The sequence below is a fragment of the Lactuca virosa genome, chromosome 1 (genome assembly GCF_052849685.1).
Source record: "Lactuca virosa cultivar CGN04683 chromosome 1, Lactuca_virosa_CGN04683_v6, whole genome shotgun sequence".
In the NCBI taxonomy this organism is placed as follows: domain Eukaryota; kingdom Viridiplantae; phylum Streptophyta; class Magnoliopsida; order Asterales; family Asteraceae; genus Lactuca; species Lactuca virosa.
The window spans coordinates 71,051,767-71,076,558 of NC_136426.1; the positions used below are offsets into that span (position 1 = coordinate 71,051,767).

A 24,792-nucleotide genomic window follows, 5' to 3' on the forward strand; every position below is an offset into this window, starting at 1 on the left:
ACGGAAACAGGGATCAATAGCCTCAACCTCAAGTAGTTGAGTAAGTACCTGTTGTAGGAGCTGCACCTGAGCCAATGACGATGGCTGGGATACAAGCAATGATGCAGATGATGTTAGATCGCCGGATGGAGGAGACAAGGCGATTACTACAACAGAATAAGGAAGAAACTACGATACCTGTTGAACAGCCCGTATTGAATGAAGGCCAATCAGTAGGAGGGAACTATAGTGGGACTCTTGGTCAAGCCAACCCACCGATAGTTAGACAAAAGAACCAGGATGGAGGAGTTGATGGACGCGGATGCAAATATAAAGATTTCATGGCATCTAAACCACCATGTCTATGTGGAAGTCCGACACCGGTGGAAGTCATGAACTGGATCTCCGAGATGGAGACGATGTTTGAAAGCTGTGAGTGCAGCAACAAACAAAAGACCGCACTTGCAATTCCTCTGTTAAAGTCTGGCGTACTGAGCTGGTGGAAGTTACTAGCTGATTCAATGCCCAAGGGAGAAGCTAGCAAGATATCTTGGGAAGATTTTGTGGTACAGCTGAAATTACAATACTGCTCAGAGCAGGATCTTCTGGATATTAATAATGAGTTCCAGAATTTAAAGAAGGGAAAGATGAGCATTACTGAATACGCTGCTAGTTATACGGAAAAGATGAAGCTCGTTCCTCATCTAGTTCCAACTGAACTCTCTAAGGTCAACAAGTTTGCCCTCGGATTACCAGCGGACTTTGGTCCGATGGTTAAACAAGCAACCACTTTGAAAGCCGCCATCTGGGCTGCTAAGAATGTGGAGATTCATATCAGAGAGAAGGGTCTAGAGAGGGCAGAAGTTGGTGAAAAGAGAAAATTTGAAGGAACTTCAGGTTCCAACAAGAAAAGCAAATTTTCAAAGTACAAGAAGTTTGGAGGAGGAGGTGAAGTGAAGTGGTGTGAGAAGTGCAATAAAAAGCACTCTGGGAAATGTAGTGAGAGGGTGACTTGCTTCAAATGTGGAAAGACTGGGCATTATGCCAACGTGTGTCCGTCCGACAAGAGGGTATGTTTTGAGTGCCATGAAGAAGGGCATGTTTTTAAAGACTGTCCGAAGAGGAAGGATGCAGCAAAGCCCAATCTTCCACCAAAGCCGAAGGCGAGAGCCTTTCAGATGACCCTTGAAGCTGCAAAAGAAGAAGTCGATGTCGCTTCAGGTACCTTTCTCGTAAACGAATTGCCTGCCCAAATTTTGTTTGATTCTGGAGCCAATTACTCCTTTATATCGCATGGATTTGGTAGAAAACTAGCTTTGCTTGTAGATAGACTAGTTAATGCCTTATTAGTTGAGATTGCTAGTGGCAAGTTTGTACCTGTTAGCCATCGTATGAAAAATATCCTCATTGACTTGGATGGGAATAAGTTCCACGAGGAATTATTGCCTATCGAGTTAAATGGATTCGACATAGTTTTAGGAATGGATTGGCTTAGCGCCAATGATGCTGAGATATTGTGTAGGAAGAAGATAGTAAAAGTAAACCCGCCAGGGAAAGAGTCGTTTATGGTGTATGGAGACAAACGTAGAGTAAACTCTGGAATCATTTCTCTAATGAAAGCCAGAAAGTGTTTGGCCAAGGGATGTACATGATATCTAGCGTTCGTGATCGATGCTCAGAAGGAGAAGAAGGAGGTGCAGAATATTCCGATGGTGTGTGATTATCCGGAAGTCTTTCCATAAGATCTTCCCAGATTTCCCCCTGATCGACAAGTAGAATTTCGTATCGACTTGTTACCAGGAACGACGCCGATAGCAAAAGCACCGTATCGATTAGCACCAACAGAGATGAAAGAACTTATGACACAACTTCAGGAGTTATTGGACAAAGGTTTCATTCGACCTAGTTCATCACCCTGGGGAGCCCCTGTGTTGTTTGTAAAGAAGAAAGACGGGAGCATCAGAATGTGCATCGATTACAGAGAGCTGAATAAAGCGACGATAAAGAATAAGTATCTGTTGCCGATGATCGGTGACCTGTTCGACCAATTGCAAGGTTCGAGCTATTTCTCTAAGATCGATCTTAGGTCGGGATACCATCAACTGAAGGTGAGAGAGCATGATATCGAGAAGACTGAGTTCAGAATAAGATATGGACATTATGAATTTTTGGTTATGTCGTTCGGATTAACCAATGCCCCAGCAGCTTTCATGGATTTGATGAACAGGGTTTGTAAACCATACCTTGATAAATCGGTGATAGTATTCATAGACGATATCTTGATTTATTCGAAGAGCAAGCAGGAGCATGAAAAGCATCCGCGTGAGGTGCTAGAAGTCTTGAAAAAGGAGAAGCTGTATGCAAAGTTCTCCAAATGTGAATTTTGGATTCAAGAAGTCCAATTTTTAGGTCATGTGGTTAACCAAGAAGGAATAATGGTTGACCCAGCAAAGATTGAAGCTGTGATGAAGTGGGAACAACCAAAAAGTCCTACGGAGATTAGAAGCTTTTTAGGATTAGCTGGATATTATCGAAGATTTATCCAAGGCTTTTCTTCGATTGCTACTCCATTAACAACTTTGACCCACAAAGGAGCTACTTATGCTTGGAATGATAAACATAAGGAAGCCTTTGAGAAGTTGAAGAAGAGATTGTGTGAAGCACCAATTCTTTCGTTACCTGAAGGAGTTGATGACTTCGCAGTCTATAGTGATGCCTCTGGAGTTGGGTTAGGTTATGTTCTGACCCAAAGGGATAAGGTGATAGCATATGCATCGAGGCAATTGAAAGAGCATGAAAAGAACTACCCCACTCATGATCTGGAGTTGACAGCGGTAGTATTCGCCTTAAAGATATGGAGGCACTATCTTTATGGTACTAAATGCAAACTTTTCACTGATCATAAGAGTCTTCAATATCTCTTTAATCAGAAGGAATTGAACATGAGGCAGCGGCGCTTGCTAGAGTTACTCAAGGATTACGACTGTGAGATAATTTACCACCCTGGTAAAGCAAATGTTGTTGCTGATGCTCTCAGTTGGAAGGTAAATCTTCAAAATAAAAGGCCAAGAGCGTTGAGAATTGAAGTTGCCTCTACAATTGTGGAAAGTATAAAGAAAGCTCAAGAGGAAGCTTTAGAGAAAAATGACCGGAAGGAGGAACGTTTGAGTAAAACGTTGGTGTTTGATATAAACGGTCAGGGATTGAAGGTATTCAAAGATAGGATTTGGGTACCTAAGATGGGAGGAGTAAGAGATCTTCTGATGGAAGAAGCTCACAAGACCATGTACTCGATTCATCCTGGCAGTACGAAAATGTATAGGGATCTAAAACCCTATTACTGGCGGCCGACGATGAAGCTTGATGTTGCTAAGTATGTGGCCGAGTGTGTAACTTGTGCTAGGGTTAAGGCACAACATCAGAAACCGTATGGGAGTTTAGAACCTTTACCTGTACCCATGGGTAAATGGGAAGATATCACTATGGATTTTGTGACTAAACTGCCCAGAACAAGGAACGGTCACGACATGATTTGGGTGGTCGTTGATAGCTTCACTAAGAGTGCGCATTTCATAGCCGCTAACGAGAAATTGTCTATGGATAAACTTGCGAATTCTTATGTGAAGGAAATTGTGAGGCTACACGGTGTTCCGTTAACGATTGTATCCGATCGTGACAGCCGTTTTACCTCAAGGTTTTGGAGGAGTCTACAAGAGGAATTGGGTACCAAGTTGTGTTTGAGTACAACTTACCATCCGCAAACTGATGGTCAGAGCGAACGAACGATTCAAACATTGGAGGATATGCTGAGAGCATGTACCCTAGAATTCCAAGGTAACTGGGATGAACACTTACCTCTAGTAGAATTTTCCTATAATAATAGTTTCCACTCGAGCATCAAGATGGCACCTTATCACGCTTTGTATGGGGAAAAGTGTCGAACGCCATCATGTTGGCTGGAAGCTGGGGAAAAGCAGTTTATGGGACCTGAAATAGTCCATCAAACTGCTAAAAAGTTAAAAGTAATAAGGGAAAGGATGTTAGCTGCTCAAGATCGACAAAAGAGTTATGCTGACAAGAAAAGACAACTGATATCCTTCGAAGTTGGAGATTCGGTTTTACTTAAAGTCTCGCCATGGAAGGGACTTATAAGATTTGGTAAAAGGGGAAAGTTGAGTACAAGGTTTATTGGACCATTTAAAGTTCTTCAGAGGATCGGGAATCAAGCTTACAAGCTAGAATTACCGGAAGAACTGGAGGGTATTCATAACACATTTCATGTGTGTTATTTGAGAAAGTTCACGGGAGATGTGCCCGACATAATTCCAATTTCTGAGTTAAGGTTGGATGAAAACAAGAGGTTGATCGAAGAACCTGAGACAATCGTTGACCGTAAGACTAAGAAGTTGCGACGCAAGATGGTCGATTTAGTGCTTGTGCGTTGGAAACATACGAATGGGTCAAATCTCACTTGGGAAACGGAGAGTGACATGATCAGTCGCTACCCGCATTTGTTTGCTGATGTGTGATTCCGGGGACGGAATCATCCTAAGAGGGAGATAATTGTAATGCCCGTGTTTCTAGGCTAGGCATTAATATTTACATTATAGTCTAGGTTAACCTTTGTAACTCATTTTGAAGAAATGAAAAGGAATTATGTGAAAATTATGTGTTTTATGCTTAATTATTAGGGTTTAATTAATTAAGAATAAAAATGAGCGTCAAAATTAAATATTAGATAAAGCCGATAGCTATTAAGAAACTTGTAGTGGGTGTGACAAGGATTACGGATATATAAAGAATGCCGAAATCCGAGTTATAACGAAGAAGTTATGACCTGTCGAAGTTTCGCGACAAAACCGGCACGGTGTCGAATGTCGTAAAAAGTGAGTTTTCGATAAACTATTTTTTGGCCTTTGTGATCTAAACGAAACTCGTAGTGTTCGTTAAACCGAGAGTAGGTATAAAAAGAACGCCCAAATCTGACTTCGTATGAGGAGGTTATGATTTTTCGAAGTTTCAGCTTAGCAGTAGACAGCTAAAAACTCGAATTTTAGATCGAGTGATTTTTAGCCGACACGACCTAAACAAGAATCGAAGGTCTCGTCATTAGTAGCACAACGGTAAAAAGTATGACGAAAACGAACGTCGGATAAAGAAGTTATGAATTTTTAACGGATTTCCTGTCCCGGTCTGTTAAAAATAATAATTTAAAAATTAAAGTCAAAATTAGCCGACGAAGTCTAAAGGAAAGTTGTAGAGCGTAATTTTACCTACGTGTTCATATAAAGAACGTCAAAAACGGAGCTCGTATGCGAAAGTTATGGATTTTAGAAGTTTTGGCGTGAAAACCGAGAAATTTCGCATAGGTGGCGTCGGCCACGTCACCTTCGCGTAGAGCATGCCACGTGTCCGAAAAATGGCTGAGTCATCCGAGCTGCTGAGTCATCCGAAGGGGTCCACTAGGAGTCCGACGCGTGTCCCATTCCTCATGTCCGAGTCTCGCAGGAGGAGCCACGTCCGAAGCCTCGGACTAGACCGCGATCCAATCAGGAGGCGACATCGAGCCCCTCGCACGCGCAACCCATGTGCGAGCCACATGCGCACCCTCGCCCAGCAGCTGCCACGCACCCTCGCCTGATGACTCCTCCCTTCTAACCGACTTCGGACTCCCCTATAAATCGAGGGCTTGCGAGCCTTCTCGGGTAGTTTTGAAATACGTGCTACGTGTAATTATATTAATTGTTTAACTAAGGTGACTGTTAAATTGATGTTTTATACAAGTTTTAAACTGTATATGTATTTTTATCTACAAATATGTTGGGTAAAACATGGGTAGATAGTGATGAGTGATAAAATAAAAGTGATGAGAGGCCTCGATGTGATTTGAGATCCAGTCATCTAGCGGAGTTTGGATGACGACCACGGACTTTCTAGACAGTCCAGTGGAACACTAGCAGGCCCGCAACCTGTAGGTGTAATGAACTAGAGTGTTCATTCGCTGTACTCCATCCCCCTCATGGTTGCCTTTAGGAAATGTATGGCTGAGGAAACCCCTTAGCAGTAGTGTCCTTCCCGATGATATTCTTTAGGCTAGGTCCCTTGTGATAAGTGTTTAGGGACGTAAAGTGAGGATAACGGGAACGGGTAATCAGGGTTATTGTTGATTGGTGAACTTAATAAGTTTATTATTACTGTGGGTTGAAAACCCTATATGCTCACCAGGCTCCCAAGCCTGACCCACTCAACTTTTTATGTTACAGGTAGTGGACCCCGAGCATAGTCGGAGGACGATGAGAGATTTTTGGATTATAGGCCAGTAGTTGTAAATAACTGTTGAAAGGCTTATAATGTCTTGTTTATGCTTTTGATCTGTATCCGAACATGACATCCCGATGTTTTGATATGAAATGAAACTATACATTTCTTAAAGAAGGTTTTGATAAACTTTTATCATGTTTTGTTTTGGGGACCAATTCCGCAACATCTTTTAAAAAGATTTATCTGATTTTATTTTAAAAAGCATAAATTAAATCGGTCTTTTCTGGCCGAGAAATTAGGGGATGTCACATGAGTTGATTGGGAAATCGGAGTCTGCGGTGCAAGAGGTATATTCAGAATCGTATACTGCAGCAGGCTTCGAGGACGAAGCCTAATTTAAGTGGGGGAGAGTTGTAACATCCCAAAATTTAGAAGTATGATTGAAGGACTTAAGTGTAAATTGAAGAAGGTACTCGACGAGTAGGTACGCTTACTCGTCGAGTCGGAGCGGGTTCTGGTCGCGAGTTAAGTGACCAAGTCGCCGAGTCGGCAGCTGGACTCGACGAGTTGGTGCTGAAAAGAGAAAACCCTAATCTTAAGGGTTACACCCTATTTAAAGGACCATATGTCCTCCCTTCAGCCTCCTTATTGCCCTTGAGAGTCAGTAAACCCTAAAAATCGTGTGAGCTTCCATTGTTAAAGAGATTTGAGCTTTGGAGGAGGAATGTTGAGAAGGGAGCTTGAAGATCAAGAGGCTAGCATCAAGGGATTGGTGTAGATCCAGAATCTACTTCAGCTTGGGCACATTTTGGAGGTAACAAGCTGCTACCTTGACTCTATTGCATTTATATCTATTCAAGAATGAGATCTGGGGCCATTTTGGCATGTTAAGGATCTATTTTGGGTTAGGGGTCTAGATCTGAGGTTGCTACTTCAGATCTAGACTTGTCTTGGTCCAGAAACTCACAAAGTATCAGCCCTTGGTTTGTTGGTGAAGCATCCTTGTCTTAAACCTTAGCCCTAGAGTGATTTGGGCTTATAGCTCCTTGTTTCCACGTAAAGTTTGCAACTTTACGTGAGAATAATGCCCTAGAAGAGTGGATCTACAGTTTGGAGCCCCTGCATGACTCGAAAAGCCTTTGTATGAATAAAGGACTGAAGAGACTTGGCGAGTCTGTTCTTGGACTCGGCGAGTCTGTTGAAGATAGGCGTGGACTCGACGAGTTGGAGGAACAACTCGGCGAGTCTGTTGAAGATTATCGTGGACTCGGCGAGTCTGTTCTTGGACTCGACGAGTCTGTTCTTGGACTCGGCGAGTCAGAACGCAAGACCCCAACCTCTTCTTGTTAAGACTCAGATCAGTGAGTTGAGTGGTGACTCAGTGAGTTGGACATGATATAACTCAGAGATTGTTGACTCGACGAGTCATGGGGTGACTCGGCGAGTCGAGTTGTGATATAAGAGTTTTCTGAAGTTGGGAACTCGGCGAGTCAGCGGGTTGACTCGGCGAGTAGGGTCAATCAAGAAAGTTGACCTTGGCCAGGACTTTGACTTTGACCAGTTTGACCTTCAAGGGTATTATGGTAATTTGGATATTTATGTCAATGGATCATTGATGGCTATAGGTGTTGGAGTTTGGGGCAGTGCTTCGGGATTGTGCTTTCGTGGTTCGGTTCGGCAGTTGCAAGGTGAGTTATCCTCACTATACCCAAGGGTCTAAGGCACCAAGGCCAGCCCTTTGATTTGTTATTTGAGTTAGTTACTGCTGTGATATGTTAGTTGGCATCCTGGTAGATAGGATGGCTATATGATGGTATGCTCTGTTAGATCGGTATTCTCGTAGATTGGATGTGGCTATGCTTAATGACCTGTAGTTGGTCTGACTGTCTGTATGCTGGTAGGAGATTACCTGTTATATGTGCACGTGTTGAGAAGTAGTAGAGGGTATTCCATCCCGATAGGATGATAGGACCCTAGTATGTTGTCTTGTAGACTGCTATATGGTTATTTGATAGGTGCACATGTTTGCTAGTATGTGGGCATTCCAACCCGATGGTTGAGGGCCAGGAGTATTCCATCCCGGTAGGATGATTGGACTCATAGTAGGTGGGCATTCCAACCTGATGGTTGAGGGCCTGGGGTATTCCATCTCGAGGGATGATTGGACCCATAGTAGTTATTGTATGCATAGTAGGTGGGCATTCCAACCCGATGGTTGAGGGCCAGGAGTATTCCATCCCGGTAGGATGATTGGACTCATAGTAGGTGGGCATTCCAACCTGATGGTTGAGGGCCTGGGGTATTCCATCCCGAGGGATGATTGGACCCATAGTAGTTATTGTATGTATAGGTGTGTGGGCATTCCAACCCGATGGTTGTGGGCCGAGAGTATTCCATCCCGAGGATGATTGGACTCGTAGTATGTTGGCATTCCAACCCGACGGTTGAGGGCCTGGGGTATTCCAACCTGTCGGTTGATTGGACCCATAGTATGCTGTTCATTGTTGTATGTGTATGGTTATGTGTGTACGGGTATTTTGGGGGAACTCACTAAGCTTTCGAGCTTACGGTGTTTAGTTTATTGTTTTAGGTACATCAGGTGATCGTGGCAAGGCAAAGGCGTGATCGTACCGCTCCTCATATTTCATGATTTTGTGATTTGGTTCTGGGGATACTCTGATGTTTAAACTATTTTGAAAACAAGTTGTAATAACTTAATGGTTTTTGAATGGGTTAAAATGTTTTAAATTGGCTTGAATTTTATGGGTGTTACAGAATACATTGCGATAAGAAAAACGAGCAGAGTTCAATAAGATAAACTTACTTTTTCCAATTTTTAATAGAATCAAGAAGACCCTTAATAAAACTACGACCCCAAGAACAAAAATAATACCAAGAACCATTGCTATAGATCCGGAAAAGTGTTGAAACAAGGAAATGGTAGGAACCACAAGGGCAACATGACACAATAACTCGAAACACATAATTTTGGAAATGGAGTTAGGCTTTAGTTGACAAGTATGGATATTGTATGCCTCAACAATAAGCCCAAAAAAGGAAGAAGGAGGCACACACAGACTAGCCTCAAAGTAATAGAGATAGAAGCCAATCTCACTCGGGGGAGGATGATCATTGATCGATGCGGGACCAGGAAGAACGACGCCAACTTCTTCAATAAGATGATACTTATGATAAATTTGGTCAAGACGCTCATGAGTAACAGTTGAGTGAAGCATAGGTATTATCGGACGAGACATGATAATCTTAGAGAAATGAAGCAAAATGAAGACACAAATGGTGGGTACAGAAGACCGTAATAGGAAAAAGATTGATGGATGTGACAAACATTTATAAGGAGTGAGAAGCAGGAAAGATAATTGTTGTCAAATCAATCAAGTAGATGTCATCACAAACACCGAGGCGCATGTAGCAAACCGTCAGTCGCTTCGATACCCGACAGATTTAACAACATATTTAAGCCCAATTATTAAAAGCGGTTTAGAAACCATTTTTAACAATTAGGTTGGTTGGGGGGAGGGGGCTTAAAGGGGTATGAGGAACGAACCATACATGAGCAGGCCAGTAATGACAAAGTAGAAAGCCCAAATAATGTCATACAGGCCGAAAACAGTTTATCTTTCCAAATTAGACCTCACCTATAAAAGAAGGTAATCCCATATCTCAAAGGGGCAGTGGATCAACACAAGACATGAATGGGAAAGTTATAGACAATAGTAGACCTCACCTATAAAAGAAGGTAATCCCATATCTCAAAGGGGCAGTTCGTTAGCAATACATTTCTAGCATGTACAGAGCAATATCTAACTTTGGCATCAGAGATCAATACCGGGGTCCATCCCTCGGTATGACTTTCTAATCTAATGGTTGTTCATTTCATACAACATGATTTCCCGAGTGTTCATTAGACGAAGTCCCAACATAGTAGGTATCAACACGCCCAGAGTAAATCATGTAGCAACACCTATTTTTATCCATCATGAATGAGCAACTAGCTTGGAATTGTATAGATTCTAAGGAAATATAAGTGTTGTGGTTATTTTCAAATGGGGTACACACTACATGTTTGCTAATTTGATAACCTTGCATATGATACATTATAAGCATTGAAGCATTCTTTAAGTTTGAAAGTACATGTTGCCTTTAATTTTACACAAAACTTGTGTTAGTTTACCCAAAAACTTGTGGAAATCAAGATTTGAGCACATTGGTAAACGATGGGACATGCACCCGATATGTTATAATCACAACCTTAAGTTGTGCCGTAAACACACCTATGAGTCATGCTTTGTGCAAATATCTAGTAGTGCTCCATTTATAATTAGAAAGTCAAGTTGTTTTGTAAATATTCCCTCAGGCAGTAATTGTGAAACTTATATTAACAATAATTGTTTTTCTATATATATGTTTTTAGTAAAAATCATGATAATGTGTTGTTACTAACACTATGTATTCTGAAGTACTAGAACATCTAACTCAAGATGTTACAAAAATGATGATTTTGGAATCACTCACAAAAAAATGATTTTAGAACTAGCACAAAATTGATCCCAATATCCAATTTCTCAAAATCAAGTTAGTATTAAATACAATTTAGAGTGAATTGTAGGAATGGAGTAGAAAGAATAATCATCAATCGTTTATTTGAAGTATTATCTTTTCTAGTCTTTTTATATTTATTTCTTTATGTTTATCAACTTATAGCGTTAGGAAATATACTCGTATTTCTATTACTCTATTAGGGTTGTCATTTCTTCAAAGCTTGGTTCAAACTCAAACATGTATCTAAAGTCTAGACAATCCAGACTACAGATGGTAATAAAAGTTTATGATTGAATTTTAGTAATAAACAACATAATTTATTATTAGCAATTCTCATGTCAAATAGTTTTTTATGCATATGAACAACTTATTTTCAATCACGTGACGTAGTGTTTAAAACGGTGTCCTTTGACCGTCTTGCATTTTTATCCACTATTTCATTGACACAAAATCTAATAAGGTATGGGTAGCAAAACAGGCAGTTGTACCGTGTTTTAGCTGACATGACACAAGACGACAATTTTTATATAACATGAACACGACACAACACAATGTCCTGTTACAAAACACACGAAAAATATAAAATAAAATATACATTTAATTTATTTAATTCAAATTCAATCTTACAAAACATGACAAACACAAAAACTACATGTTGATATTGTGACAATTTTGTGTTGAATCTTAAACACGAACACGACACGATGTCGTGTTTTTTACCCTTGACACGAACTCGAATTTGAATTTCAGTTTCATCTCAATTACGTTTTGTCTTGTCTTTTTCCATGTCGTGTCATGGATTGTCACCCTTAAATAAAATAAATAAATAAATGTAAAGAAAAAACAAATTTAGCATAATTATATAATTATTTCTTTCAAAAATAGTCAAAAATAAAAATAAAATTACACATATGACCACCGAAAATCGAACATGACATTTAATGGGCCATAATGGGTCGCGATTTCATATGTGGATTGCGGTTTCGTTATGCGCCAAGCAATGAGCACATAATATTTAAAAGTTTGAAAAAAAACATCTCTATTTTTTATATAAATATGATTGTATACCGGAGCTTGAACATTTATTTTGGGGCCAAAAGTATAATATACATGAAAACCGGAGAGCAGGGGGGCCACAGCATAAATTTTATATTTTTAGGCTAAATATGTATATAAACTAAAGTGGAAGGGCTATCTCTAACAAAAAAATTCAGGGGGGGCGACAGCCCCCAAGCAAGCTTCGTCCATGATTATATAGATGTTTAATACATAACTTTATGGGATCAGAGATTGAACATCTACAATTTCAATCACGTCAAAATAACAAACTTAGATTTTTTATTGATCATTTCATCATGCAAATGATAAAATTGCAGAAATAAATGTCTAAATGTGTTTATTTTATGGAAAAAAAAAATATTTTTTCTCTAAATTTGTCATTCTTTTTTCAGAAAATATATGCAACTAATCTGTTTATCTTTAACGAATACTAAATAAAAAAGCTGTCACTTTTGTTTCTTGAACTGGAATCCATATAGTCTTCAATTCTTTACATCATATTTGATTAGGATAAGGAAGAACAATTTAATTTAAACAATAGTTTAAAGCCGACCAAGATAAATATCCTTTTATCTTCATTCTTTTAACGATAATGATTATTTAATTAATTACTATTTAACTACAATAATAAATTTGGATCGAAGCAAAGTAAGCAATTAGCAAAACGTGTGTGCTTTTTAAAATATTTTTTTAATCGACATTTGGTGCAAACCACCAAATAAATAGTATTTTTATAATATTCTTGCTTTATTTAATAATCTTGAAGTGTTGTATTATTATCCTCGTACTGAAATAAAAAAAAAACTATATATTTAATAAATTGATTTTATATTTATGAATAGAGATGTGGAATTAGGTCGATTGGGCTTATTAGGTAACAGTTAGAACTTAGGGGATGTTTGGAATTTCTTATTTAAAATATGTTATGTTTTTTTAAAATGTTTCTTAGCTTATTTGGTGTTAAAAAATATATATATTATTAAATATTCGAGTTGTTTTTTAGTGTTTAGTAAATTTGACTTATTTATGTAAAATTACTCAAAAAATATCTTACATATCATTGATTCTTTTTGTATTTTTAATAATATTTTATTTATCATCAACTATAATATTATTATTCATAAAAGATTAACAAAAAACTTTAAGAGAATATATTTTGCGAATCCATGAATATTTGTATAAGATAAAATATATAGATACAAAATATAGAACAACAATTAATCCGAATGGTATACGATTATCAACGGTGGAAGAACAAATGCTTTACAAATAATAATAATAATAATAATAATAATAATAATAATTATACATAAGGAGGGAAATATAAATACTCATAACAAGGGAAATAAAAATACTCTAAAAAGGAATTTCAAATAAATAAAAAAAACCCAATTTATTAAAAATTCTTTATTTAAACTAATAAAGGCTTATAAATTTTAACAGTTCAAACATTAAAATTTAATTATTACGGATGACAAACCGTTATAAACTAATAAGTTATCCAAACATCCACTTAGAATGAGTAAGCTTTTTAGTATCATTGAAAATGAATTGTTCACTTAGGTGCTGTTTGTTTTTTCTGAGGCAAAATGTCTGCAGTCTGCGGACCACATCTGTAGACCTCTGCAGTAGAAGAGGTGGACCAAACGTCTGCAGTCTGAAAAAAGAAGACTGTTTGTTTTTTTAACATTTGCGGGCTACTAAAATAAACTGAAATCTAAATAAACTGATTTTTTTAAACTTCAAAGTGATTTTTTAATATTTTTATGACTTTGTTATAAATAATTAACGAACCTAGATCAACTTTTATGTATTATTATATAAAAAATAAAAATAAAAATGATATGAATTAACGTATATATTTGATAAAAACCAACAATTTTGGTTGCAAAGTTATAATTAAACATTATAATTAGTGATCAAAGAATTTGATACATAAATGGATGGAAATAAACTTTGATTTTTTCAATTAAATCCATTAAAAACGTACCATAAATATTTTCTCGAGAAATTGACGATACTGTATTAAATAATGTTTTACAAAATTTGGCAAAAAAATATAAGAATATATTATGATTTTTTTTTCATATTTATATAAACAACTTCAACGACTATTATTGTAATAAATCTTTATTTATAAATTTGTCAAAAATATCATGTTTGTATCGTCGAACGTTTTTTTTTAAGTTTTGTAATTTTTTTTTTCAAATTGTTTATCATTAATAAAGTTGGAAAAAATATAAATTAAGAAAAACTTAAAAAAATAAAGATATATATGTTTTTTAGGCTAGAAGATGTCTGAAGATGTTAGAAGACTCTGATCCACATCTGCGCCAAGAAGAGGGCGCGCATACATTTTTAGGTCTGCAGTCTTCAAAAAAACAAACAGTCTGTGAAGGCTAATGTCTGCGCGTTGTCTGCGCGACGCAGACAGAAGAGGCCACGCAGATCTGCAGAGAAAAAACAAACACTACCTTAGAATGAGTAAGCTTTTTAGTATCATTGAAAATGAATTGTTGGGATGACCTACAAATACTGTTTTGCTAAAATTTTCTTGAATTTTGTGAATGATTAATTGTTAAATAGGGTTATATATATATATATATATATATATATATATATATATATATATATATATATATATATATATATATATATATATATATATAGTAGGTTATAACCCGTGGAAACCACGGTCGGTATATTTAAAAATTTTATATAGATTAAAAAATAGTAAATGTAAAAAAAAAACCAAGATATTATCGATTGTAAGTAATTATGAATTAATTTGTTAAGCAAAATAAACATAATAATATTATTAGGATATGATTTTGTATTTTCAAAATTTGAATTGAATTTGATTTATTACCAAAAAAAAAGAAAATAATAAAAATCATAGAAAAATATCACGTGTCAAAGAAACATTTTAAAAAACTGACACATGTCATTTTTAGGTTTCATTTATTAAAAGTGATATATATATATATATATATATATATATATATATATATATATATATATATATATATATTATTTTGCTAATAGTATGTGCTTGAGTGACTCTCATTTGCTTGACTCGTTTAATTTGTTTTTAAATTATATTATTTGTTTCTTAATATATTAGAATAATATATAACTTAAATCGATTTATTTATATACAAATAGATGAAAGTTAATGAATTTAGGATGTGATTATACATTAAAAAAAATTAAAATGATTTTTTTTTGTTGTTACAATTCAAAATCTTAATAGTAAACATGGATAAATAATGATATTTTGTTGTTACAATTCAAAATCTTAATAGTTATATTACCATTTACGATTTAAAAAATCGATTTAGGGATTAGGCTAAAGGGTGTCACAGATAACTTACCGGTGGTAAGCTTATGTGGCACATATGTTGGCGGTAAATATCACGCGGGGATCCATTTTTCACTGTCGGTATAATACCGGCGGCATATTTCCACCGTTGGTAAATTAAAAAAACTAACTATTGATTGGTTAATGACTTAATGGGAATTTATGTTTTTTTTTTTGTTTTTTTTTAATTTCAAAGGTAAAAATTTTACCACATCCAATTCATTGGCAAATTATAGGAAAAATGATAATATCCTACGTGACATCTATGTGATACGTTTTTACTATTGTCAAAACAACTACCACACCATTTAACCTTAGTTTCACACTGACCATAAGAAAATTGATTATCAAATTAGTAACTATTATTATTTATTTATATAATATTTCCAATTTTTACTAGAACATTTTTTAGCAATTTTATCTATTATTTTGTATGTTTATGCATCAATTTATCAAACACCAAAACAACTAATAATCTGTTTAATACAACTTTAAACAGTAAATTCCTTTAATAAAAAAAACCTTTAAACAGCAAATGCACTTTCAAAAATTTAAACCATAAATAATTAAATACCCATTCGAATTCTATCTTCTACAACCTGTTTTATTACAACTAATTTTTTGATCCTCAATATTTAACATCAAATAAAATTTTCCATAATTTACGTCCAAAAACACTAGATCGAAAGAAGTAACGGATTCATTAATATCTTACAATTTCAAGTTAATTTTTTTAGACCATTTGAAAATGTCTGTATAAACTCTATCACCTCCCAATTCTTCACCGGAAGCACCGGATGCAACCCTAATTACGTCTTCGATCAACTGAAAATTGCCCATGATATCAACATGGGCACCACTCTGTGTACCCCGACCCTCGAGAAAATTTGAGGGTGGGTTGTGATGATACTCCCTAACATACGTTTTAATACCTGAGGGATTAAAACGTGTTTTCCCGCGCCACCCTTTGGCGCACATGAACCCCGCACTCAGTGCGGGTACAGTTTCATCACCATCTACAGTGTATACACCGTCTTTTAAACAGACGTGTTCATCGATATCCCCCGCTGCATTATCAATTTGGAATGGAATGTAGCATTCCGCTGCCGGAGTGAGCTTGTAAACATATGTTCGTTCAGTCGGAATGCCAACACCGTACATTGAGTATATCTCCATGTCTGGAGCATTTGGCAACCTAAAAGTGGACGATCGTATGGTTAGGCATAGTTTGTGTTACTTAATGGGAAAACCTTATATTACTAGTTTTCTACATTAGGTCGTTCTTTTTATTAAGTAAAAAATAAAACACTCATATATATAGTTTACCAAATTATATTTTATCCCCATTTAGTAAAAGAAAATGATTTGTTAGTCATGTTTGTTGCATGGAAACAATGAAAACAAGAAAGGTTCTTACTTAGTTTCCAACGGGTTAGCCCAATATTTGTAATGTGCGTATTTCGGGTCGTCCAGATTTTCTGCTATTCCGTGTGAATAATGGGCCATGCCTCGTTCCATCATCTTTGGTGCAACAAACTCGAGCAAATCCAAAAGGTCTCCAGCTGTATAAGCCTTGTATTCCGCTATCGCCTTGATTCCACTTAGTCCCATATTGTGATACTCGGTCCACACATCACGACACTTGATATCCGCGAGATTGTAACCCTTGACCGCACCCTACCATCAAACAACCGCCAGAGTCTAATAAATATAGCAATAATCTTTAAGTTGCATTTGTTATATTTGACAAGATTAGACATGATAGGACACAAGTGCACAAGCTTTCTAGCTAGGGCAATATTTGGTGTCGATAACGAGAGAATATTCACCACTTTTGCACAAAAAAAAAAAAAAAAAAGATCGAGAAACAGGTCTCCTCCCACCTTGATCTACCTTTTGGTTCACAGTCACACATCACAGTCAAAATATAAATAAAATCTTACCCTAAAGTCTGTCCGCTCAATATCCGACGAACGTGACTCTGCAACATCTCTCCCGAACGATATAAGTCTCCCATAATTAATACGTGTCGTGTCACACATTGTACTATACGACTCGTTTTGGTTGCAACGTGAAGTAGTAATGTTTGCATGTGTTCTCTGGCTCGGTAAATATCCTTCCTCGGGTGACCAATCGAGCCCACCCCAGATGGTTTCACCACCTTTTGGTATCATGGACATGGTGGAGTCCCAGGTTCGGCTCATTCTCATGATGTGTTGCAGCGTTTGAATTTGAAATACATCCGAGTCTAACACACCTGGTGCAATTCCCCTAGCAAACGCAATATCTTTAGCTTCAGCTGAGAAAAGACCCGCTAAAGCTTTTGGTGCACCTAAAAGTGGGCCACCGATGTTCATCACTGCTTTTATGTGTTTAGCGCACCAGTCTGAGCCACCTCCACCGCCCATCGGAGCTGGTGCCTCCACCCATTTCATGAAATGCAAAAAGTAGAGAACACCCATTGAATGTGGGATGATGACAGCTTTTTGACCACCGTTTATAGCCACCATCAGTTCTATATTGCTCTTTATCCGACTCAACGTTTGATCTCTTGCCTATCAAGAAGCAATAAACATGTAAACGAGTCTAACATGAGATAGATTAGAAATGAAAAAAAAAATATATATATATATATATATATATATATATATATATATATATATATATATATATATATATCTTTTAGATTTTATACCTCTGTGTTCTGAAACGAGAGTCGCCAGTCGTATGCAGCCATATACATGTTCTTTTCTTCGTAGCCGACACGAGCTAAGTTTGCAATCAAAACGGCCCACACAAAGTAGCCCGGAGCGAAGTAGTCGGCGGCTACAAGCCCGCTGACGGGTCTGACCCGAATTCCAGGAGGATCCAAACCCGTTTTGTTGTCCAGAGACATATGTTTTAGCCAGCATGATGGCCTGCATGCGATGTAACAATTTTGTATACAAGAATATATCAAGAACTTGTCATATTCGTGATTTCGAAGTGATCAAAAAATTAGCGAAGGATGAATACCTTTTGTAAATTTCGCCAAACGTGCCTCCCCAAAGTTTCTTTCGGAACAAATCCTCCGCACATTCGTGGCCCTCCCACAGCTCAAGCCCACCGGTGACAATCCCCGGCACAAACACCACCGGATGCTTCGGTTCCAGTCCCTGTTTTACACATTTAACGCCGGGAGGATCCGGTAACGGTCCGGTGATCTTCTCCGTTACGTATTGTGGGAAAGACGCCGGCATTGTGTTGTATAAAAACAACAAGAACCACCAAGTCGTGCATATGCATCCCACTAACCAGCAACAATTATCCAAACAGGAATACTCCTTTTTCCTCCGCCTTTTTCCTCTTTTCTGTGATTTAATTGTCTTATCTTCGTCTTCCTCCGGCAAGCCGGGGGTCTGTGGCGAATCGTCGTCGGGTCGTTTTCTCCTCCGAAGTAAAGCCATTACCGAATCTAGTTCTATGCAGACGCGATATGGGAAAAACAATAAAAGGGTAAACGAAAGGGGACGATCTGTGTTGTGAAGCCCTTAGCAGAGGCGAGGAATGGATGGTGGTCCGACGGTTGGATATGGTGGTTAGCGGCGGAGACATGGTTGAGGAAATGTTTTGGGGGCTTTAGTAGGATTGGTTGAAACGCAAGGTGTGTCCCGTTGAAACGTGGCTCAGCGGTAACGTTTGGTCAATGTTGACCCTTAAATGTTTTATTTACGAGCGACAAGTATGGAAATGTCGTTGACTAATTACGACCACTAAAAATGTTGGATGTAAATTGGAAAACGAGTTCATTTTTATAATAGAAAAAGGAGTTAATAAAACAACAATATTGGATTTAACTTTTGGTTGTTTTTTTTTTAATACCATTTTTTTTTTGAAATTAGTGTAATTGAGATATATTTTCTTCAGTTCATTCTACTTGTGTCTTATACTTTCAACATTTCTATATGTTGAACAGAAAAAAAAATCATTTACATGCATTACGTAAAAATTTGTAACTGTTTTATTTTGTATCAGAAACAATTTTTGCATAGATGTTTGGTAGTAGTTTAAGAATTTATGAACTTTTTTATCTATAACAGGGTATTCATGTTAAATAACTCAGGTAATTGTGGGTGCCCAAATAAACGGGTCATGGGAAATGGATTTGGGTTTTATATATACTTTGAATTTTTAAAACGGATAAGGTTGCTATGTTAATTTTTTGTGCTTTTTTTGAATTTTATAAATAATTAGTAAATCGAATATAATTACAAAATATACATCATTATAATTCAACAAATATATAATCAAAATTTTTAAATAAATTAAATTATCGCTTTTATAAATTTAAAAATGTTTTATGGAAGTTGACATTATTGAAACAAATTTTTAAAGACGTTTTAAAATGGAAGCTTCTCCGGTTTTTAAATTGTTTGACTATGTTGTATTTTAAACTTGGTTAAAAAAAATAACTTTAAGTAATTTTTAAAAAGTAATTCTTTGGAAACATAAGTGGTTATTAGGAGAAGTTTTTTTTTTATTTTTTTTATTTTTTTTATTTTTTTTTATTTTTATTTTTTTGATATTTCACACTTCTGGATTTCTAATATTTTTTAGAAAATTTATACAATGCATCTTAAATATTTCAAGAATTTGATAAAATTCTTACACATTCAAAGAATGACCCCCGGAAAGTGCATAAAATATCTAGATTCATACAAAATTTGAAGCTTATTGTTGGTTAATTTATAGAAATGAATAGTCAGACCCGACTTTACCTTGTATTAAACTAAGCTCTTGCTTAGGGCCCCCAATTCTAAAGTTATTTATAGTATAGACTACAAAAACGATTATTATTCACACCAACAGTTCCACAACGACAATTCGATTTCAACAAAACGCATGCACGTAGCGTTCTGTTCTTCTTCCTTCTCTACTTCTCCAGTTCTCCTCCAATATCGATTCTTGAAAACTGAAAGTTTGAAACGCAGTCTTCTCTATTCTTCGATCTCCATTCTCTTATTCTCGATTGTTCAAACCGGGGTTTGTTTTATTGAATTTGAAGTTTAGTACTTAGTTGCAGTAAGTTTAAATCTTGGTATTTTTAAATAGAAAAATCAATTGGGTGGTTGGAATCTCCTGTTGTACTTAGATGTGTTTAATCAAGATAAATGTCTTTTTTTGTGTTTTTATGATGATGGTCCCCACGCCCGACTTTACCTTGTACTAAACTAAGTCCTTGCTTAGGGCCCCCAATTCTAAAGTTATTTCTAGTATAGACTACAAAAACGATTATTATTCACACCAACAATTCCACAACGACAATTCGATTTCAACAAAACACGGGCACGTGGCGTTCTGTTCTTCTTCCTTCTCTACTTCTCCAGTTCTCCTCCAATATCGATTCTTGAAAATTGAAAGTCTTAAACGCAGTCTTCTCTATTCTTCCATCTCCATTCTCTAATTCTCGATTGTTCAAACCAGGGTTTGTTTTCTTGAATTTGAAGTTTAGTACTTAGTTGCAGTAAGTTTAAATCTTGGTATTTTTAAATAGAAAAATCAATTGGGTGGTTGGTATCTCCTGTTGTATTTATATGTGTTTTATCAAGATACATGTCTTTTGTTGTGTTTTTATGATGATGGTCCCCAGGCCCGACTTTACCTTGTACTCAACTAAGCCCTTGGTTAGGGCCCCCAATTCTAAAGATATTTCTAGTATAGAATACAAAAACGATTCTTATCCACACCAACAATTCCACAACGACGATTCGATTTCAACAAAACACAGGCACATAGCGTTCTGTTCTTCTTCCTTTTCTACTTCTCCAGTTCTCCTCCAATATCGATTCTTGAAAACTGAAAGTCTGAAACGCAGTCTTCTCTATTCTTCCATCTCCATTCTCTTATTCTCGATTGTTCAAACCAGGGTTTGTTTTCTTGAATTTGAAGTTTAGTACTTAGTTGCAATAAGTTTAAATCTTGATATTTTTAAATGTAAAAATCAATTGGGTGGTTGGTATCTCCTGTTGTACTTAGATGTGTTTTCTCAAGATACATGTCTTTTGTTGTGTTTTTATGATGATGGTCCCCAGGCCCGACTTTACCTTGTACTAAACTAAGCCCTTGCTTAGGCCCCCCAATTCTAAAGTTATTTCTAGTATAGACTACAAAAACGATTGTTATTCACACCAACAATTCCACCGTGACGATTCGATTTCAACAAAACTCAGGCACGTAGCGTTTTGTTCTTCTTCCTTCTCTACTTCTCCAGTTCTCCTCCAATATCGATTCTTGAAAACTGAAAGTCTGAAATGCAGTCTTCCCTATTCTTCCATCTCCATTCTCTTATTCTCGATTGTTCAAACCAGGGTTTGTTTTCTTGAATTTGAAGTTTAGTACTTAGTTGTAGTAAGTTTAAATCTTGGTATTTTTAATTAGAAAAATCAATTGGGTGGTTGGTATCTCCTGTTGTACTTAGATGTGTTTTTTTAAGATACAAATCTTTTGTTGTGTTTTTATGATGATGGTCCCCAGGCCCGACTTTACCTTGTACTCAACTAAGCCCTTGCTTAGGGCCCCCAATTCTAAAGTTATATCTAGTATAGACTACAAAAATGATTGTTATTCACACCAAAAATTCCACAGCGACGATTCGATTTCAATAAAATGCAGGCATGTAGCGTTCTGTTCTTCTTCCTTCTCTACTTCTCCAGTTCTCCTCCAATATCGATTCTTGAAAATTGAAAGTCTGAAACGCAGTCTTTTCTATTCTTCCATCTCCATTCTCTTATTCTCAATTGTTCAAACGAGGGTTTGTTTTCTTGAATTTGAAGTTTAGTACTTAGTTGCAGTAAGTTCAAATCTTGGTATTTTTAAATGTAAAAATCAATTGGGTGGTTGGTATCTCCTGTTGTACTTAGATGTGTTTTCCAAGATACATGTCTTTTGTTGTGTTTTTATGATGATGGTCCCCAGGCCCGACTTTACCTTGTACTCAACTAAGCCCTTGCATAGGGCCCCCAATTCTAAAATTATTTCTAGTATAGACGACAAAAACGATTGTTATTCACACCAACACTTCCATAGCGACGATTCGATTTCAACAAAACGCAGGCACGCAGCGTTCTGTTCTTCTTCCTTCTCTACTTCTCTAGTTCTGCTCCAATATCGATTCTTGAAAACTGAAAGTCTGAAACGCAATCTTCTCTATTCTTCCATCTCCATTCGCTTATTCTCGATTGTTCAAACCAGGGTTTGTTTTCTTGAATTTGAAGTTTGGTACTTAGTTGCAGTAAGTTTAAATCTTGGTATTTTTAAATGTAAAAATCAATTGGGTGGTTGGTATCACCTGTTGTACTTAGATGTGTTTTCTCAAGATACATGTCTTTTGTTGTGTTTTTATGATGATGGTCCCCAGGCCCGACTTTACCTTGTACTAAACTAAGCCCTTGTTTTGGGCCCCCAATTCTAAAGTTATTTCTAGTATAGACCTCAAAAACGATTGTTATTCACACCAACAATTCCACAGCGATGATTTGATTTCAACAAAACGCAGGAACGTAGCGTTCTGTTCTTCTTCCTTCTCTACTTCTCCAGTTCTCCTCCAATATCGATTCTTGAAAACTGAAAGTCTGAAACGCAGTCTTCTCTGTTCTTCTATCTCCATTCTCTTATTCTCGATTGTTCAAACCGGGGTATGTTTTCTTGAATTTGAAGTTTAGTACTTAGTTGCAGTAAGTTTAAATCTTGGTATTTTTAAATAGAAAAATCAATTGGGTGGTTGGTATCTCCTGTTGTACTTAGATGTGTTTTATCATGATACATGTCTTTTGTTTTGTTTTTATTATGATGGTCCCCATGCCCGACTTTACCTTGTACTCAACTAAGCCCTTGCTTAGGTCCCCCAATTCTAAAGTTATTTCTAGTATAGACGACAAAAACGATTGTTATTCACACCAACACTTCCACAGCGACGATTCGATTTCAACAAAACGCAGGCATGTAGCGTTCTGTTCTTCTTCCTTCTCTACTTCTCTAGTTATCCTCCAATATCGATTCTTGAAAACTGAAAGTCTGAAACGCAGTCTTCTCTATTCTTCCATCTCCATTCTCTTATTCTCGATTGTTCAAACCAGGGTTTGTTTTCTTGAATTTGAAGTTTAGTACTTAGTTGCAGTAAGTTTAAATCTTGGTATTTTTAAATGTAAAAATCAATTGGGTGGTTGGTATCTCCTGTTGTACATAGATGTGTTTTCTCAAGATACATGTCTTTTGTTGTGTTTTTATGATGATGGTCCCCAAGCCCGACTTTACCTCTTACTAAACTAATCCCTTGCTTAGGTCCCCCAATTCTAAAGTTATTTCTAGTATAGACTAAAAAAACGATTGTTATTCACACCAACAATTCCACAGCGAAGATTCGATTTCAACAAAACGTTGGCACGTAGCGTTCTGTTCTTCTTCCTTCTTTACTTCTCCAGTTCTCCTCCAATATCGATTCTTGAAAACTGAAAGTCTGTAATGCACTCTTCTCTATTCTTCCATCTCCATTCTCTTATTCTCGATTGTTCAAACCAGGGTTTGTTTTATTGAATTTGAAGTTTAGTACTTAGTTTGCAGTAAGTTTAAATCTTGGTATTTTTAAATAGAAAAATCAATTGGGTGGTTTGAAACATCGCAAAAATACGGACCAAAAATTTCATTTTAAATCATTAAGAAAACCATAGTCATCCAAACATCATGTAAAAACCATAAGTCGTGTATCTCAAAATATCATAACATCTGTCAAAATATATCATAGTATAAACATCCCAGGCTAAACAAATGATGTGTACACTGCAATCATCCCGAGATCTTTCCCTTGCTACCGGAAGTACCTGCAACCAAAACTGAAAACTGTAAGAACTAAGTCTAGCGAGTCTCCCCAAATAACCACATATCATACACATAATCACATAATCACATAACATAACATTGGGCCTTGCCCGATAAATCGGGCCCCAACCGGCATCAGACCGAAGTCCGGCATTGGGCCCCGCTCAGCATTGGACCGAAGTCCGGTATCGGGCCCCGCTCGGCATCGGACCGAAGTCCGGCATCGGGCCCCGCCGGGCATCGATCAAAGATCGGTATACATATCAACATATCTACAATACACATAATAAGCACATAACATAAACATATAAACATTCATCGGGCCCCGCCCGACATCGGACCGAAATCCGAAAACATATAACATAGCATATAAACATTCCTCGGGCTTTACCCGGCATTGGACCGATGTCCGGAAACATATAAACACATAAACCTACATCGGGCACTGCCCGACATCGGACCGAAGTCCGACACATGCTAACATACATAAACGGGCCGACATTGGTGCCTTAGACCCGTTCCTAGGAGGAAACTCACCTCGCAAAACTGAATGCTGAATCTCACAGCGAGGAATCTCTAGTGGCTGCTCCAACGACTCCCCGACTGTCATTATCATAACAACACTTAGTCAAAATCCATAATCCTTCTTAGGGTAAAATGACCATTTTACCCCTTGGTCTAATTTGGACCATATCCTAGGCCCAATTCCATCTAACCTC

General features: G+C 36.9%; 1 protein-coding gene across 1 annotated transcript; it reads right to left on the reverse strand.

The window, feature by feature from the left end:
• Positions 1-15,911: 15,911 nt before the first annotated feature.
• Positions 15,912-19,021, reverse strand: LOC145105111 (phospholipid:diacylglycerol acyltransferase 1-like). Its single transcript, XM_079042248.1, has 5 exons — positions 18,236-19,021; positions 17,916-18,138; positions 17,164-17,775; positions 16,638-16,897; positions 15,912-16,415 (listed from the first exon to the last, which is right to left on the reverse strand). The coding sequence occupies exons 1-5, from the start codon at positions 18,664-18,666 to the stop codon at positions 15,932-15,934; spliced, it is 2,010 nt and encodes a 669-aa protein (XP_078898374.1). The 5' UTR covers positions 18,667-19,021; the 3' UTR covers positions 15,912-15,931.
• Positions 19,022-24,792: the final 5,771 nt, after the last annotated feature.

Coding starts and splice junctions, on each gene's coding strand:
- LOC145105111 (XM_079042248.1), bottom strand. CDS start 18,666: ATGGCTTTACTTCGGAGGAGAAAACGACCCGACGACGATTCGCCACAG. Junction 18,139..18,235: donor TTTGGCGAAATTTACAAAAG/GTATTCATCCTT, acceptor CATCGCATGCAG/GCCATCATGCTGGCTAAAAC. Junction 16,416..16,637: donor GCTAACCCGTTGGAAACTAA/GTAAGAACCTTT, acceptor GTCCACTTTTAG/GTTGCCAAATGCTCCAGACA.